This window comes from Xiphophorus maculatus, chromosome 18 (genome assembly GCF_002775205.1).
Source record: "Xiphophorus maculatus strain JP 163 A chromosome 18, X_maculatus-5.0-male, whole genome shotgun sequence".
In the NCBI taxonomy this organism is placed as follows: domain Eukaryota; kingdom Metazoa; phylum Chordata; class Actinopteri; order Cyprinodontiformes; family Poeciliidae; genus Xiphophorus; species Xiphophorus maculatus.
The window spans coordinates 16,400,719-16,419,760 of record NC_036460.1 but is presented as its reverse complement, the minus strand read 5'-3'; the positions used below and the strand labels follow the sequence as shown (position 1 = coordinate 16,419,760).

The 19,042-nt window shown below is 36.2% G+C and overlaps 1 protein-coding gene across 1 annotated transcript in view; it reads left to right on the top strand.

Moving 5' to 3' along the window:
- The window catches only part of si (sucrase-isomaltase), a 56,490-nt gene extending 44,454 nt beyond the window's left edge, over nucleotides 1-12,036 (top strand). The window contains exons 41-48 of the mRNA XM_005805941.2: nucleotides 3,827-3,975; nucleotides 4,573-4,657; nucleotides 4,799-4,855; nucleotides 5,291-5,415; nucleotides 5,919-6,007; nucleotides 7,600-7,649; nucleotides 9,377-9,547; nucleotides 11,695-12,036. Of these exons, the coding sequence (XP_005805998.2) occupies nucleotides 3,827-3,975; nucleotides 4,573-4,657; nucleotides 4,799-4,855; nucleotides 5,291-5,415; nucleotides 5,919-6,007; nucleotides 7,600-7,649; nucleotides 9,377-9,547; nucleotides 11,695-11,769 (801 nt within the window). The 3' untranslated portion in view covers nucleotides 11,770-12,036. The remainder of the gene's footprint in view (nucleotides 1-3,826; nucleotides 3,976-4,572; nucleotides 4,658-4,798; nucleotides 4,856-5,290; nucleotides 5,416-5,918; nucleotides 6,008-7,599; nucleotides 7,650-9,376; nucleotides 9,548-11,694) is intronic.
- Nucleotides 12,037-19,042: the final 7,006 nt, after the last annotated feature.

Genomic DNA, 19,042 nt, shown 5'->3' with positions numbered 1-19,042 from the left:
TTAACTATAATTTTTAATCACTGTGGGAATACAAAAATTGCCTAATCTTCATCAGTTAATGATATTAAAGTTGGATGCTTCATGACTTACTGATTGGAATAAGATAAAGCATTAATGACCATGAACTGCAGGTGTGAATCTCTCGTTTGAAATCTTAGATATATACTGATCAAACACAGTTTAAGATCAACAAAACCATCATCTTTTTTGTGAAAACAGAAAATAGGGGAGCATTTTCTATGCTTTTCTTTTTAAATATTTTGTGGCACTAGTACGCTTTATTGTCAGTAATCAGACAGGAAACAGGCAGAGAGATGTAGCAAAGGTCTCAAGGTCAGGAACATCAGACGGCTGTATAAGGATCAGTAGTTGCCATTTAATGGAGAGCCTGCTCTACCACTATATTGCACACAACCCTCAGAATTTCCTGTTGTCTATCTTTTTTAGCATTAAAATTGCCTCAGTTTAAGACAAAAAAACACTCAATACATGGACTGGTTGGTTTACAGCCAGGTGTGAAGCAGCCAGGATGAGGATCAGTGCCTCCAAATCCGAGGCCATAATTTTTAGCCAGACGAGGGTTTCACAAATGAGGGACAAGTGGACCAGGACATCAGTAGGCGGATTAGTGAAGCATCTTTGTACCAGACTGCTGTTGTGAGGAGAGAGCTGAGTCAAAAGGCGATCTACGTTCCTACCCTCGTCTAAGGTTATGAGCTTTGGGACCTGACCAAAAGAAAGAGATCATACATACATGTGGCCAACATGTGTTTTCTCTGCAGGGTGTCTGTTCTCACTTAGATATAGGGCGAGAAGCTCCGATATCAGGAGGAACTCAGAGTAGAGCCACTGCTTTTCCACGTTGAGAGGAACCAGTTGAGGTGGATCAGGAATCTGCTTATCCGACCCTGGATAAGCAGAACAAAATGGATAAATGATGGAGTCTTTAAAAAGCTATTCTAAAATGTTGTCTTGCTTCTAATGCCGTCATGTTCTTGTGAATCCAGTAGCCATTATGTTTTGTCTTGTGAGATGAATGTCATGTCAGATGTCTGAGACTTTAATTTGAAAATTACAACCTGAAACCGAAGTGATGGCCACCAAAATTTTAACAGAACAAAAGTGTTTACCTGAACCACTCTGGAATGTTTCACAACATTTTGTAAGAACTTTGAAACAGATGTTGCTCAGAGGGCTATCCTTTGCAAGTGAGGAATACAGTGCAGATAACAAGTCAATAAAAGCTTACTTCAAAAAATCCAAACTATTATTGCTGTTGACCCCAACCTTGGGAGCTTACGGTGTCTGCATTAGCCTGTAAAGTCAAGTTGTACAAACAGAGTTCGAACAACAAACTAAATGTAATCAACCTTTCTTTCTGTTTTCCGCATCGTATCTGTCTTAATTTGTGTCTTACACATACCTACACTGCACACAAACACATGAAAAAAAGAGACCTGTTTGGCTGTCTGGTGTCGTTGGCATTCATTTTAGTGGTGACCTTTAAAGGCGTTGGAACACATCTGAAAAATCCAATAACGCCCGTCCAGAGATCGATCTCATAGGGCGAAATTTCTCCACACGAGAGACTGCAATGCTAGACAGGGCACCTGCGCGTGCATCTTGTGTGTTTGTGTGGGTCTACATCTGTGCTTTTTAACGACATGGAGTGAGGATGTAATTGAATTCTCAAGGTGATCTGAATACCACAGCGCTACACCTTACTTCCACATTAAATACACACACAGCATTAAATTATGAACATTCAATAATGAGAATATAATAGAAAGAAATACTGACACGGAGACAAAAGTATAATAGAAGTAGACTAATTAATTAAGCAATTAGTTTTTTATTTTATAAATGTATAAAAAAATGTACAGGAAGGAAAAGCGGGGACAGTATGACAAAGGAGTGATAAGGTGGTACAGGCTCAGCAGGTGCTTACGATTGCTAGAAAAGAACAAAAGTCAAAATTAAGAGGTAGAAAGCGAAAAGGTCATCTATGTAAACTACACCATAAAACATTTTCCTGTAGGTTTTATAAAACAATATTTTGACATGTGAAGAGTGTAACCTTAAAGACATACAACAACAACATCACCCCTGTAAACCAGATATGCTGTGCAGGGTTAGATGCTGTAAGGGCAGGAAGAGAAGAGTTTCTGCAGAGTCATTACCATCGCTCTGTCACACTGTCTCTTTGCCCTTAGCACTGACCTCCAGATAATTTTAGTGCACTGGCAAAACACTGCTAGGTCCACAGTCAAATCAGAGCCCAATTAATTAAGCAAGTTAAAAAGCACACTGAAATTCAGCACACTTTATGTTCACTCTTTGTAAGATACCACAGGATTACCACATATGGTACAGTATCCATATGCAAGTCTTTGTATACTTGAATGATAAAAAAAGAAATCACACAATAATGTTTTTAAATCAAGAGATAGAAAAAGCGCTTTATCTTTTTTTTCCGCTGTAGTTTTCATCAGATATCTGTATTTTTTCATTAGGTCACAAACTACATGCATTTTTACTTAAGAAGATTACGTAAGAAAGTATTTGTCATTTTTTAAAATTTTACTCTCAAAGGCAAACATTTAAATTACATATGTTGCCAATCTTTGACTCAGAGAATGAAAAAAACTGATTTTCTGTGAGCTGTTTATGAAAACAAATGTTTTTTGAAGAATTGCCTTTAACTATAGACAAAATAACATTTTTAAGACGGAGGGCAAAATCAGCTCTTTTTATCATGAAGACTGATGACCCTTGAGCAGGTCACCAAACAACTAGTGGCACTCATAAAATTACAATACATTTACAATAAATAAAAGCTTATTTCAATGGAGTAAATTTTGCCCCTTTTTTTTCTCATGCTCATGTTCTAAAAGTGCTGAGAATTACTTTCCAGCAATCATACTTGATCGTACAGAATTAGGGTGGAAAAAGGGCGCTCCGAAATTTGAAGCAGATAGAATTCCTTTGGTCTCCTGATAATTAGAAGTCTCAAAACTTACTTGGAAAATTAAATGATAATCCGCTAAATTCACCGGGTCATAAAATAATGGAAATTGTCTGTATTCAGTCGCATGCAGTTAGGCTTTCAATAAATGACCACTGAGCTGCAATTAATTATCACTGCTACAGGTAATGATCACATTCAAGGTAATACTGGGGGGGAATTGTCTGTCGTTTCTTTGCTGATCCTAATAGATTCTCTGAAAACTATCATAGAATATTTAATTTCTCCAATCAAAAAAGGAAGGTGGCACATACACACTTAAAATCAAATTTATCTACTGAACACAAGACAATTTGCATATGAGGTACACATCCACGACACAAACACAAAGCATCATAGGGAGTAGCATATGGTCTTGGCCTGCTTCTTCATGATCGAGGGGGTGTGTGTGTTTACATGTGTGTACTCGACCAGATTGATATTGTCCAGGCTGCAGTCAATAGCTATAAGCTCAGTTTTATAATAAGCACTGAACAGTTTTACGTTTAACCCTATCTGCAGAAAAATCACACTACTGTACATCTTCTACTCTGTATCTGCGCTGCCTTTCTGAGGGGATTGTTCAGCTGTTTTGATGATAGGTTGCCATCACTAAATAATACAACACTCTGCAAACCTATTTACACCCTTTAACTTTTTCGAGAAAGATCAAAGGGTAGAACAAATTTAAAATGTTAATGACACAAATACATTTTAAATATAATTGCTATTTGTGATGAGATTTAAATGCACGTATACCATATTTTGTACCAATTTGAAATGTACTTCATTCACGTATAATTGCATTTACTTCTTCCTCAGAGACAAGACCCTGTTGCCTGGGATGACAGATTCACTGAGGCGTCCCGAGATGTTTTGAATATCCGTTACACCCTCCTGCCTTACCTGTACCTGCTGATGTTTGAGGCTCACACCAAAGGAAGCACAGTTGTCAGACCAGTACTGCATGAGTAAGTACAGACATATTTGTTCATACTATAGAGTTTTATAGCTTACAATAAAGTATTCAATAACAGTTTTTTTTGTCATCTATTGATGAGAAGATCCTCATTAAAAACCAATTAAACCAATTAAAGGGTGATGTGTCAAGCTTTCTTTTAAAGGTTTTAAGTACTTCTGCTTTAAAGACATACAATCACTAAAACTTTATCTATTCGATTTTTTTTATTGGTAGAAAGCTGAAAGGTTGTCTTGCCATAGAAGCTGCAACATGAAAGCCTTGAACCAAGATACTTTATTTCTAGTAGGACTGCCTCAAAGCCATTTGCACAGAGCCCAGTGGCTGCTCTTGGCAGCTCCCAGATGAGATTGTTTGAAATTGTTCGAAAAAGATGTATTTATTCATCTGAAGAGACTCCTATAAAGTCACAGATGGTATTTAAGAAGCTGCCAGAATGAGTCTGGCAGGGTTATTTGGCTCGCATCTTCAAATCACTGAATTCTAGCATAAGTATTTGAACAGTCGGTGGGGCTAAGGACGCACGAGTAAGCTTTGGTAACATGCCTTCTCTGTCAGGATTAATAGCTTTTTTGCTTCTCTGTCGCAGGTTTGTAAAAGACAAAGCTACATGGGACATCCACAAACAGTTCCTCTGGGGACCTGCCCTCCTCATCACCCCTGCTCTAGACCCAGTATGTTTATACTCATTGTATTTTTCTTCCATTTGTCTGTTTTTATCAGAAATATTTAAAAATATGATGCACTTTACCTTTATACTATAAATCGATCAGTGACTACCTTTTAATTTGTGTTGTTTGTTTTTGTGTGAACAGGGAGTTACAGTGGTAGAAGGCTATCTTCCAGACGCACGCTGGTATGACTACCACACAGTAAGTATCTGGCTGACAATCATTTTAGAGAAAGACGCTCTTATCTAACCAACAATCTGTTTATGTTGGTAAAACAACATGAGACAATATCACTAAAAGAACTACACTGACTGAGCATAGTTTTGGATTTGCTGTTAAACTATTGTTAATTGTGCACTATTGGAAGACAGACTTCCCAGCTCAGGGATTTATTAGAAAACACGGTGAATTAAAAAAGAGGCAAGAATTTATGATGAGGCTGTCCTGTTAGTCTCTGTTTATAACTGCAGCCCCCAGAATTACAGCAGCACCCAGAACCACTTCCTAATTTAACCCTTGACTAATGACAAAGTTTAAAATTTTATGAATTATACTGTTGCAGTAATAACATACCAAATCCATAGCTACAATTTCAAACCGTTCACTTTCACGAGTCCTTCTTAATTTTCTCCTTAGGCCAGGGATGTCGGTAAGCGTGCCACAAAACTCTCCATGGACACACCACTGGAGCACATTAACCTCCATGTCAGAGGCGGATACATCCTACCTTGGCAGAAACCAGAGAACAACACATTCTACAGGTGAACACACTCACACTTCTGTCAAACCACTGACAGCACGCAGTCAGTGATCAATAAATTAAAGATATTGGAAGAAAAAAAGGCATGCCTTTTGGGAAGCATTGATTTTTGTACTTATGTTCCCATTAAACATACAAAAAGAAAATTTTAATAATTTTATTCACGTTAGATAAATAAAAATCTGCCTCTAAATCCTTATCATCATACACTTTTATAATTAGAGATGATATCACATGTTGCAAATGTAAATAAATTGATCTTTAAAATTAGATTTTGTCAAACACAAGTCAGTAAGTTGCTGTTTTAACTCGGTTTGACTTGGATTTAGTCACATGCATGCAGCATGTGGAACAACAGAATGACTAAGAGCAACACTAACAGTTCCAGCAGCAGGTTGATCAGGTGGATCCCCTAAGCAGAAATGGAAATGTTTTTGTCTGAAGCAGCAGGTATAAATAGAGAAGCTCCTTTAGCTCTAACTCTCTCTGTCTCATTCCTTTCAGTCGGAAGAATCCTATGGGACTCATCGTTGCCCTGAGTGACTCTGGAACTGCTGAAGGATCTGTCTTCTGGGACGACGGCGAAGGAATAGGTGAGTGAAAGGTCACTCATCCAAAGAGAAGCTTGCCATTTCATGTTATGTGTGTGTGTGTGTATTTATGATGCATGTATTCATGATAGTCAATAACATATCAAAAACACAAACACATTAAAGAGTCCAATTCATGTTGCATGTCTGCATACATACAGTGACATATGATCACCAATCCAAAATCAGATTTCAAATAAATTGTTGAATACAACAAGATTATACAGAAAAGCTTTTGTAGAGTTTTTTGTGAGGAGTTTATTCAGTAGTTTTCATTATTACGTTTCATGTTGTTAAATTATGTGCCTCGTATGAATAATATAATGATATATATGAAAAATAAATTGCCACATCATCAGCTTCTATAGCAATGGCCTTTCCTCTTTCTGGAGGACGCAAGTAACTGCTGGACAACTTTGAGCAGCTTTCCCATGATTACTTAGACCAAGATTTCTGTGTAAAATATCTTATCAGTATTAGCTCTAAGCCATAAAAAACATTAACATGTAAATTAATGGGAATATCGATTAAACATACCACTTTGTGTACACAACTTCAGAAAAATTGAAAAATAATTTTTTTTAATGGGAAAATGAATATGTAAGAACAGATTTGGTTGGACATCCTAATAAACATTATTGCATCTTTTTGTCCACAACTTTGTTTAAAAGAAAAATAGTTATTTTCATAGAAGATTTAGCTTTTCAAAAATTCATTTTTAGTGTTTCCTGAGTACATTTAGAAATTTACAAAATTTACAGCAGATAAAAACTATAATTTACTACAATTTCTTTTGGAAAAATTTGTAACTAAATTTAGCAAAGCTATAAATTTAAATAGACCTTAGCAGATCAAGCCAGCCAGACAATTTTCTGTGCACTTCCTCATTCATTCTTAGGTTGTTCTCTCACACAGTTAAACTAATTTAGCGTATGAAGTGCTTCTGTTAGAAAATGCATTACTCTGTGAAAGGCATGTTTGTGTTGGGACAAGGAAAGGGAGATAGAGACCAATCGACGAAGAAAGAGGGTGGTAGGTTGGGGAGGTAGTGACAGAAACTATTACAGTAATTCCTTGTGTCTCTGCCTGGAGATATGCTCTCCATCACTCCTCCTTTATCTTGTCCCTTGCTGTGTCTGTCTGCCATGTAGCCTGTCTGTGTCTTTTTATGTTTGTTTTGCCTCTTGGTTTAGACTGTGCTCACCTCTATTATGTACTATTCTCCTGTCTTAAGTCCTGAAGGCTTTAGCTTTATTTCACTCCACCGTCAGTCAGGCTCTTGACTTTTCAGTCACACACTTATCTGTTTACATACTTACAGAGCCAGCTAAATACTCAGTTTCATCCAGTTAGGCAGCTGTACTTCTAATTAACTTAATTTGTTGATAGACGTCTGTCATTTTCTAACTTAACTCAGCCTGAAATCAACTTGGGGTTACCACTGAGCCAATACTGTTTTACTCAAATACTCAATCACTGTATAAGTTCACTACTTGTTCTGAATTTCTCCACGACATTCATTCTGAAGTTACACACTAATTTAAACTCCATGTCTCTGCTCTGTACTTAACTTTCTCATTTTTTTTCCCCAACAGACACAGTTGGAAAAAACCAATATCTCCTAACCTCCCTTACGGCAGAAGAGGTGAGTTCAAGGGCCAACTAAATTTCACATGTCCATAATCTTCTTCTGTTTTTCTGTCACCGATTATCTAAACACCATGCATCCTTATGAATAGATTTTGTGGATGACTAAAAATGTGACATTATTTGGCAACGCTTTGTTACAAAACATTGAGTTCAGTCTGGAAGTATGTCATTTGCCGAAATATGACTAGAAATATTAAAAAATTAGCTAATTTTCAACGTTTCTCTTAGGCCAGTGGTTTATACAATAACCTTAAAAAGTTGTCAAGGTTGTTTTTTGTCCTCGACAGTTTACTAAAGGAGAATAAAATACCCACTGCATCATCCCAATGACAGACTAGGGTTTCATTTTTTACTAAAACAAGCCACATCAAGCTGGCCTTTTTCTTTAAACAGCCTCTTTTCAAATAGCTCTATTGTCCAGGGAGAATAAAATATGTTTCAGTGTGGACAGAGGACCAAAACAGAGAGGAGAAAGATGCTTTAAAAAATGTACTTGACTTTGCAAGGACATAGTCTCAGAGTATATTTACTGTCCTTTAGAACAGATACACTATGAGCTTTTAAGGGAAACAATACACTATGCACCCTAACCAAATCATCTTCATTATGTTTTTAAGTGGAATTATGACAGGATAATCAATTTATGAAAAAAAACAGATACAAGGTGGATGCAAACCTCCTGTTTACATCCAAAAAAATGTTGATTTATAAAAACATATTTCTGTTGATATGTGTGCCTACTTAAAGACTTGTGGGTAAGAAAATATTGACTAGACCTCAGTTTGAGTCAAATATGTCAGTAGCTTCCTAGTTGTTGGGACTAATAGGACTATCACTGCTCCATTTGTTGTTTTATTTTGTTTTCCTGCCAAACAATCACAGGCACACACAAGCACACATTCATTGCACAATAACAAGGCATACATGTGTGCGCACTTCTGCAGTATACAATGTTACAGTTAGCGTGGCCAAACATCTGTGGCTGTCCTCAGGTTCAGTCCAAAGCAATTTTACATGGCGATAAAAACAGAAACATTATCTGGCAGCCGATCGAAGAAAAAAGAAAGTGTGCCTGTGTGAATGCTTGTGTATGTAGGCGTGAACAAACAGATGTGAAAAGATGAGGATAAGTTGGGTGATGCAGTCAGATAAGCAGATCATTGTCCATTTTGGATGGGCTTTGTGAACATTTATTGTTATTTGCATGGGTAGTTGAGGGGATCTGGCCGTGTAACTCGAGGATAACGCTTTAGTCTTTCCAAGTTTTTGGAAAAGGTCAACATGAAGACTGGCCATTCACCTCTTTGTCATTCTGTGCTGTGGGAGTCATGGTTATTTTATTTCTTCAATCTGCTAATTGCCAACTGGAAGGAAATGGAGTTACCTGAATAAAGTAAATGATAAATGGTTCCTGGGGCCAAAATCTGTCATGCCAACATCAATCTATAGAAAAATGGTGTAATATGCAGGCTTGTGAAACTGTTTGGGATAAAATAACTAGTATAGAGTTAATTGCTTTTAAAAATAAATTGAGATAAGATGGTTATAGAACTGCATGCATGCAGGCAAATCGATGTGTGGAAAAGAAAGTAATTCTTAGTACACTGTTAAAAAAGTGCCACATAATGTATTTTATCAGATAAACAACCTAATTTAAATAGGTAATATTTTGTATTGCATTTAATAATTACTAATTATCTGTTTCTTTCTTTGTTTCTCCAGAAAACGTTGTCTAGTAAGGTTGTTCACAACGCTCTAGACCCTGCTGATCATCTGAACCTGGGAGTGGTGAGGGTTTGGGGGGCAGGCACTGTCCAGATCACCGGGGCGACGCTGACAGACAAGGATGGCGGGACGCATTCGCTAAATGTAGAGCATGACACCAACACTGAGGTCAGAAGTGTTTTCAAATTCTCATTGTTTATGATGGTGTTTTGATTGTTTTCTGTTTTTAAATAAGAGGAACAAAAATTGTATAGAACTGAAAGGCAGATTGGGGAAAAAGAAACAATAAATTACAGTTTAGTGTTGGCAAAGGAGGCTCTCTTCAGGCGCTTCTATATGCATATATATATATATATATATATATATATATATATATATATATATATATATATAATCTTTTATATGCATGACAAGATTATTTCTCTTAAATCTTACACTCAAAATGCCACGTTCATTTCTGGTGAAATATAACTATAGACTTGTCTAAAGTATAGGGTTTGTAATTTATCTTTACCAAAGAAGAAAATATAATAAAAAAAATAAATTAAGTTCAGTTAAGTTTCACTTGTATGCATAAACATATTTTCTTAGTGATTTTGCATGTGAATTTAGAGAGCTTTCTGCTCTAATAACCCTTGCCTAAGCAAATTAATCAGAGTCTGACATCTGCAGCTGCTTGTGCATCACTGTCATACCTCATCCGGCTTTTTTTTACATTCCAGCACACATGTTAGCAGACAAGCACACACACATGTTTGAGTTGACTGAGCATTTTCTAGTCAGCTTAAAATGCCCAGCAAAGCAAGGTTCGCAGCCCATATCCTGCTGTGTTGCATTCTGTTGTCTAATAGCTGTAATTAATGCTGTGTTCTCTGTGACACTATTGTTCTGTCTTCATTTTTTGATGAACACAGAACTTGACGTAGGACAGAGTTTTTAAAACTGCTTGTATTTTAAATTTTTGCCACAGTGTCATATCAGCTGTTGATTGGACAGAAATAAATGTTTCGGAAACTCATGAGCTTTCATAAAGGTTAAAGCAAAACCATTACAAATATCCAACATGACTTACGGTTCAGGTTAGTTTGATTTTTAGTAGTCGCTCTGCAACGCAACATTTGCACAGTTTTTCTTCTTCACATCAAAGTTACTTCACAGACTGATTTTGAATGAACCTACTCAGTGGTCCTGTTTGAAGCAAAAGGGTCATGGTCCACATGCCAGAACTGGAACAAATTTGGGGTTCAACTTGGGGACACTTCAGTGGGATTGTTGCTGAGCACATCAGGGCTTTAGGTGATAGAAAGCCCAAAATAACTCAAAGGTATACTGGCAACAATAGTCCAAGATAGGAAAATAAACAGAAAGGGATTTGAAAGTAAAGACCAGGCAATGCAAAGGTGGACAGTGCAGTGACACATGCAATATGAAGAACTGGCTCAAAAATAAAATAAAAGATGACAGGAGATAGTGTGTTACTTCTCACTTTTGGCTGCTGTGAAATACTTCTGTTGAGGTTGTGTACCTGTACTCGGTTTTCTTCTTGAGAGCATAAAAATGATACCCAGTGCAAATCCTTAAATAATCAGAGGTGAAAAAGCCTCCAATCTTCAGATTTGATCTGACACTTGAGAAGTTAGACAGCGAAGTAAGTCAAGAGGTCGAGAATTGCATATAAAGAAAGTCAGGACTTCTGTTGTTGGATTGCACCTGTGATGGAGATGGAAAGATTGACTCTGAATAAAGAAACGGCAGAAATATATCCCATCTAAAGAGTGAGAAAAACACGCTGAAAAGGATTCATATGGAGAATGAATGGGCAGAGGGAAATAAGAGAAATGGAGTAAATATGACACAGTTATTAATGGCAATAACAACTAGTTTTTCAGTATGAAACAATCTCTTACCTGTAATCATAGCCTGATTGGGTGATAACTTGAACATCGGTAAATGAATCAGTAAGCAGATGGCGGTGTCATCGAGGTACAGTGAGGTAGGAGAGTCATTTCTGCTCTGTATAAAACAAGGTAGCTACAATCATGCAGAAAACTGGCTTGCTGTACTTTACATTAGGACTGATATTACCAACCAAGCAGTTTCTAAGCATGTATCTGTTATAGCACGTGCATTCATTTGTTTGAATGAAGTAGTTCACACAAAATAAGGAGCAAGTCTTAGACACATGTCTGCACGCTTATCATGCATCGCCATGGAGATAGAAAATCATGCAAATGGTTGTATTTTGAAATTGTTGTTTTTACACATACAGCACAGCGTGCTATGGCTCATTCATTCTTCTCTTTCTTTCTCTATAGGAGCTGACTATTGATGCTACATCGCAGGCTGTTCCTCTGCACTATACTTTCAGTATAACATGGAAGACCGGCTGAGAGCAATCATCACATTTTTTGCTATTTAATGATTTATCCAATTAACCAGATTTTAACATCAAGCCTTAATTTATTGTATTTGTGCCTTTTTTTTTTAACAAAATGTTTTTTTTTCATTAATGTGCCTTAAAATGAAATGCTTAGAAACGTAAGAAAATATGTGATGACTGAAACTTTTAATAATGTACAAACTGTAATGTTTTTTTTGTCTTTTTTCCTTAATAGTGTAATATTAATAAAAATGATTTGTCTATGTTGAACTGAAAAGTATGTTTTGGATATTCATACAGTCAAAATGGCTCCAACAAAATGATCTTTGTCTTTTATGACAATGTCAGGAAGATGGATGGATGGATGGATGGATGGATGGATGGATGGATGGATGGATGGATGGATGGATGGATGGATGGATGGATGGATGGATGGATGGATGGATGTCTTATAAAGATCATTTGCATTTGTTACACTGTTACATGCAGAGCATACTATTGAGTGAAATACTTTTTTTAATTTACAGAGTATTGCTTTTATTACCAGTATTAATTATGTAACTGTTTGTAATTAACAGGTCCTCTGACTATGCAATTATGAAAAACTTAAAGTACCCTATTTGTATATACATTTTGGTAAATTCTGATAAATCAAACAAACAAAACAGCCTGTAACATGTAGATTAGTACAAATAATGCTAACTTTAGCAGTGATTTGCTTGTGTCTTCTCAAATATTCAGAAAGTTTATTATTATTATTAAACCTTAGCTAATCAGCCAATCACAGAAATAAAATGTCTAAATCTAACCACATAGTAAATTAGAAAATGCTTTGCAGTCCAGACAAAACTGTCTCTGAATCTTATATCTGACATTAAAAGAAAGCCACGTTGTCTTCTAATACCACTGCTGTGTAACTGTAACTATATATGCTCCAAACTTTTACTTTTAAAACATTTTTTTAAGTTAAAAAAAGAAAACATTTAGCCCTCGCAAGAACTTTTCTTCTTGCAGTAACATATTAAAAAAGTAAATAGATGCTCAAATAGCTTCTACTGCTTTTTAATATGCTTCTGTACATGTCTTTATTCTCTGCACAAATGATGAGGTCCAAAACTTTTTACACAATAGCTAATTTATGTCTTACTTTTTTGGATCAATACATTTTTAGAGACATTTTTATGGAGACTGTCTTGCCAGACAATATGGTTTTAAATGAGTTGCAGTAAAAATGCGTCTTTGTCACCAGAATGACTGCAAGATGCAAGTGTGTCACAGACGAAGAACGAAACAAAAACATAAAGCAACATGAAAGCGATAGTGAAAAATACTGACATCTGAAGGTTGTCAGACATGACAGGTGTGTGGGATGGAACGTGTGTTCTAAATATGTTTCTGGTATGCTTTTATATATTTATGTGAATCAGTTATTGAATGTCATTGTGCTTTGTGTCTTTTGTTAGAACTTAGGGAAGTTTTGCTGAATTATTGTCACAGTGAAGTGCTTACCAAAACTGAAAGATAATGAAGGCACAAATGGTTCATCTGCATGCTGGTTGATGCTTCAGCCATTACTTCTGTAATAAAAGCATTTGCTTATGTGAGATTGCACTTGCAACTATTTACCCAGTAATTCAGACACAGATTTTCCAGTGACAACTTACATATTGAAAATAATGACTTCTCTTCTAACATATGTCTCTTTTTCAGACTCGCCTACCAGTTAAATTTCCATAAAGTACAAACCAAATGCAAATGCAAAATGTGTAATACTAAAGTGTGCTGCTTCTGTCATGCTCAAGACATTATTTTGACAGTAACATTGCCTCATACCTGGACTAGTCCCCAGATTCCTATTCATAATTTTACAGGCTCTCACATTCCCACCAACCCACGCGCCCCAAGTCAAACACTCTAACAATCTGTTTGTCATGAGCAATTTCACCTGTTAAATACTCTGGTTATCCTCGCTAATGTGCCACTCACTCACTCAAACCGCCATGTACTAATTCCCACTGCAGGCCCTATCTTGCATTACAACCTGTAACTGATGCCTGTTAAATGTATTTGTTTCATGAGGGTGTCTCTAAAAATGCTATAGAGGCATAAGTGGTACCTATGGAGTCTGGAAGCACATGAAATTCTCTTGACTATTCTGAAAGGTATCATGAAAAGGAAACTTCAGAATATAAACATTCATTATGGAATCTCCTTTTGTACAAGACAAAATGTAATAATGTTAATAATGCTAAATATGCAGTGGATTTCACACTGAATTATGGGGTTGTTTTGTATTTGATTTGCAAAATCTGACCTTGATTTGCAAATTTCTCCCATCAGTATTTAGTATTTTGTTTCTGACTGATCAGACATTTAAATATCAAAGAGGGCCATTTCACTACTTTCTGGACTTTAGACAGCCTCAAATTCAAGATGGTAATCCAAGTAACAACAGAATGTACTTTCATACTTTAGCTGAATGTAACTAAAATAAAAAGAGAGAGAGAGAAAAGATCAACTTAAAGCTCTGTTATCAAAATTCTTATAGATGAAACAAAACTTCCTAAGTTCACAAATTGTGGTTCATATAATTTGCCTTTACTGTGGGATACTCATCCTCCTACTTGTCAAACACAAGAGGTGCAGATTTTAAAATATAGGTTGCCTAAGTTGTCCTACAGCTGCCGAGAAAATCAGTGAAGTGATAGTAAGTTGCATTCTACCCAAGACCATTCCAGTTAAAATATTGTATTATTTCATATATTGGAACCTGCAGAAAAGTCTTTCTTGTAAGCAATTCAAGTTGAATATTATTATGATCGTATGTCCTGAATGTTATTAAAAACTGCAGCCAAATGAAAATCACCAAATCTGAGCTAAAGTAAGAGGTTTTGAAATGAAAAAGGAATTCAATTCTATTTTGATTGTGCTTTTCTCCATTATGGCTCGTATGCATTTCTGCAAAGGAAGACATGCCCACAGACTGCACAGCAGGCTGCTTAATGTTTGGCATTGCATGACACGACACTTTCAAGGGAAGACATTCTTATTTATTTTTCTGTTATATAAGCAGTGTACTAGATGACATCGTATGACAAATGTTCCAAATGTGATGCCTTTATCAGCTTTTTCCCCTCACTCTTGTGTCACAATACAGATCAGCTTGTCGTGGATCACTTGATAGCCATGAGGCTCCTTTCAGAGCACACTCACAAAGTGTCATGATTATATAATACTTCTGTCTGCCTAAATCAACCTTTGTGTCAAACTAAAAGTATTAAATGTAATTTAATCTGACAAAGACATATGTTTTTTTGTTTTTGCACATTTTCAAATGTTGTTCCCTTGTACAGCAGACTGAGACATAAAGGAGACCAACTGCATTTGAGCAAATCTTCTGACTAATAGAAAAAAGTCAAGTTGCTATTAAACAATAACAGAATATAGAATGAAAAAACAGAAGCAATAGGCAGAAAAATTCAATCATCATCATTAAACACAAGGAAAAAAATAAATATCTCAGCCACTCACTGCTGATATATATATATGGATGGATGGATGGATCATACAAAACAACAAACATTACACATCACAACAGCATGACAGCATTTTATTCCTCTTTAAAACTGGCATTAACTTTAAAGCAATCCATCTGTGGTTTCTTTGAATATAACTCGAAACACATGGATGATGCAGTTCGTTCTTCTTCACCAGTTAAAGTTACAAAAGGAACAAAGTCACTGTTAATGGGCAGTAAAAGTGGAGTGAAGCTGCAAGGTTACTTACGAGTCAGTGCAAATTGAGAAAGATTCCTTCTCTGGATAGAGCACTGATGAGAAAAATGCATTTCCTTCAATGGATTGTGGATTAAGCACCAAAGGATGGCCACACGCTCACAAATTCACAAATCTCATCAAAGGCCAAAGCGGCACACCCACACACTCACATTTACCAACATTCTTCACGCATTAAACCAGAAACAGGGCATGCACAGAACAAAGATTCACCAATTGGCTGGACCATCCATGCAGAAAAGGGTTTAAATATCACTGAAAATGGGGCCACACTGATTGCATCACTTCCGATTCAGCAGAGCTGGTCAAATGCCTCTGGTGACTAAGTATTTCAATACCCCAGACCGTATGCATAATGTCACAAATAACCTTGCATGCATGATCACCTGCAAGCCTAAATTAAGTTCACTTGCTGCTATTTTCAAGGATGTAAGGTGAGTGTTTAGGCTGTAAGCGCGCTAGGGTTATTGGAAGTTAATTACATCTAGGGCCAAACTTCTGAAAAACTGTTTGTTTCTAAGCTTGCCTCATCTAAACATAAGAAAAATATGTGGCAGCTGCTCCCTGTTGCCATCAGCTAAAAAAAAGGGATAAAAAAAAGATCCAATAAACAAATGAGTAATCTCCACTCATTACATACACAGAGGGAGGTAAAGATGTTCTGTTTACTTTGGCTATTTTAGGGTTGCCTTTCCTCGGTTTTGTATTATTTTGCTCTTAGAAAAACATTTACTAAAGTATCTACCTCTTTGATTCAATGTAGATTAGAATCATCCCTGATAAATGGCACATATACATAATTTAGTGTGCACTCGGGCTCATAAAATTTTGTGATTGAAATATGTAACACATTTGGCTCACATAAAGAAAACGGGACAAGTGCCAACAATCATGTTGTGTGGCTAAAACTGGGGGAGAAAAGGGGGGAAATGATTTTATTTAGTTTGTGGGTTAGTGGCAACAACTTATGCCTGACTGACATTCATGAAAGACATTGCTAACAGTTCTTTGTAAAAGTATTCACACCTTTTTCTCAAATTTGTATCAAACTTGAATATATTTCATTGGGATTTTATATGACACCATTATAAAATATTGCATAGTTATGAGCTGGAAATAAATTAAAATATTGCTTTGATTGTTTCTTTTTTGCTTGTTTTCTATTATTTCCCCTCTGCATAGACATTTTGTAGAACTGGCCATTCCAACACATATACTGTAGACTGATCTGAACTAGGGTGACCATATTTTGAATAACAGAAAAAAGAATATTTGGTCCAGTCCTGAAAGACTTTAATCATATTCTGTTGACTTTAAGACTTTTGATCTTAACATATTGAAAGTGTGTTTTCACTGTGTGGTCAGATAAGGTAGCAAATTTCAGATTTCAAAAGTCAAAATGTATAAAAATGATGTCCTGCTAGGTTTGCCATTACACTACCTTTGATGGGTTACACAATGTCACAGAAAATGTTCTTGGGACGTTTTGTGCCAAACGATCCTGAACTAATGTTCACCAAAACTTTACTCCTCACCTATTTGGTGTCTTCTTCATGTTCATGGTGTTATTTTTTTTTTTCAATAATGTTCTCTAACAAACCATTTATCATTTCCCAGAACGTGAAAAAGTTTTATAGGGAATGAACACTTTGCAATATGAGCTTATCAGCCAATAAAATATCTTATATCAGTAAGATATCTTTGTCTATGTGAACCTCCTAAGAACAAAAACAAACTTAAAAAAACAAAGAATCAGTTTCTTTGTAACTGATTATCACCACAGCACAAGACTGTCTATGATGACAAATCTAGGGTAATGTCAGAGAACAAATTGTGAAACTATAGAGAGCTCCAAGAAGCGAGAAAGGAGCTGTGCGAGATGGGGAGCTGTGACATGTTGAGGGGGTGGGTCAGGAAAAATAAATAACTGTGGATGAGAGTCAGACACTGTACTGAGTGCTGGGGATGGATGGAAGGACACAAAGTGGACGGGAATGTCCTTTTGCAAGAGTAGATCTGATTGAGGTCAGTTTGGCTACCAGATAAGACCCTTTGTCTGCCTCATCACCATGAAGGGGCTGGCCTCATCAAGAGGAAAGAGGAGACACTGCTTGGAGACAGAGAGAGAAAGAGAGCGGGAAATAACAAATGTGACTGTAGAGACAATGAAAATGAAAAACACTTTGCTGAATAAGACAGTGGAGGAGGCAGTTCCCCATCGAGAGAAAGAAAAAAGTTGGAAAGAAGTGTTGCATTATATAAAATCTCGAACTGAAACAATGAAAGCAATGGGTGCAATAAATATAAAATAAGAGAAAGAAAAAAGCTTAAGTAACTCACCAGCAACAAGACCTAGATATGCAATATTTACAGAAAAAGGTTTCTGCATCCAGGAAAGTCCTTGTTTAGTTATTGTTTGTTGTTTAGTGATATATTGGGTTTTATTGCATTGTTAAAAAGCTAAAACAGGCTGAATAAAACACAAAACAAATAGTCTGTATTTATTTAAGCAGCCATATCACTGCAATGCAATAGTCTCTTTCTAAACCTAAACAAACCTTCAACCAGGTTTTGCGCAATTTGTTGAACTTCACCATATTGACGTCTCCAGTGAATTCAGCAGCAAGTCACTCACACAACGACCGTCAGATTGATCTGTGTCAAGCACACTCATTGACAGTGTGAGGGCAAACCCCATCCATTCAGTGCTTAAGGTGGAGAACTACTGCTAAACAAATACTAGACTGGCAGGTAATGGAAAACATACTGCATTTCGGCTTTGTTAGAAAAGACACCTAAAGTAGATTGTTGTCATAGGAACAACAACAAAAAAAACAGGGCTTCCATGGTAAAATGTTTATCCCAGATACCAGACTGCTTTAAAATAGAGAAAAGTGCCAGAAGTAGATGCAGTCTTCATTCTTCTTTGTTTTGTATTCTACGTTGTTCTTTCACTGATCTTGTTGCTGTTTTTGATTAGGTTTTCACATGCATAATGTTCGTGCAGTATCACATACTAATGCTGTTTACCTTTTAAAGAAATTCAATTCAGTTTCCATTTACGTTGTCTAAAGAGTGCTAAATCACAAAAAATAATAACCTTAGGACATTTTACATGAACACAAACGTATCCAATTTAATCTAATTTACAATCAGATTTAAACCAATAAGAAAAACATCTTTCGGGGATATGAAGAAACACCTCCCAAAAGATACTAAACAATGTAATATCCATTTTGAAAAAAAAGAAAGGTTTAACTTACATTTTCTTAAAAATAACAATTTGAAGAGCATCTTTACTCTTTTCAATTATCGATGGTAGTATCTTTTATAATCAATTTTAATTGCTTACTATTTACTGGTATCTTGACATTTTGTTTGGTTATCACTTCATTGTCTTTGAGATTGAAAACCCTCCTTGCCATTTAGCCTCCATGGTCTCTATCTGCAGTTGTTTTAGGGTTTTTTTCCAGCTTCTACTTTTAGAAC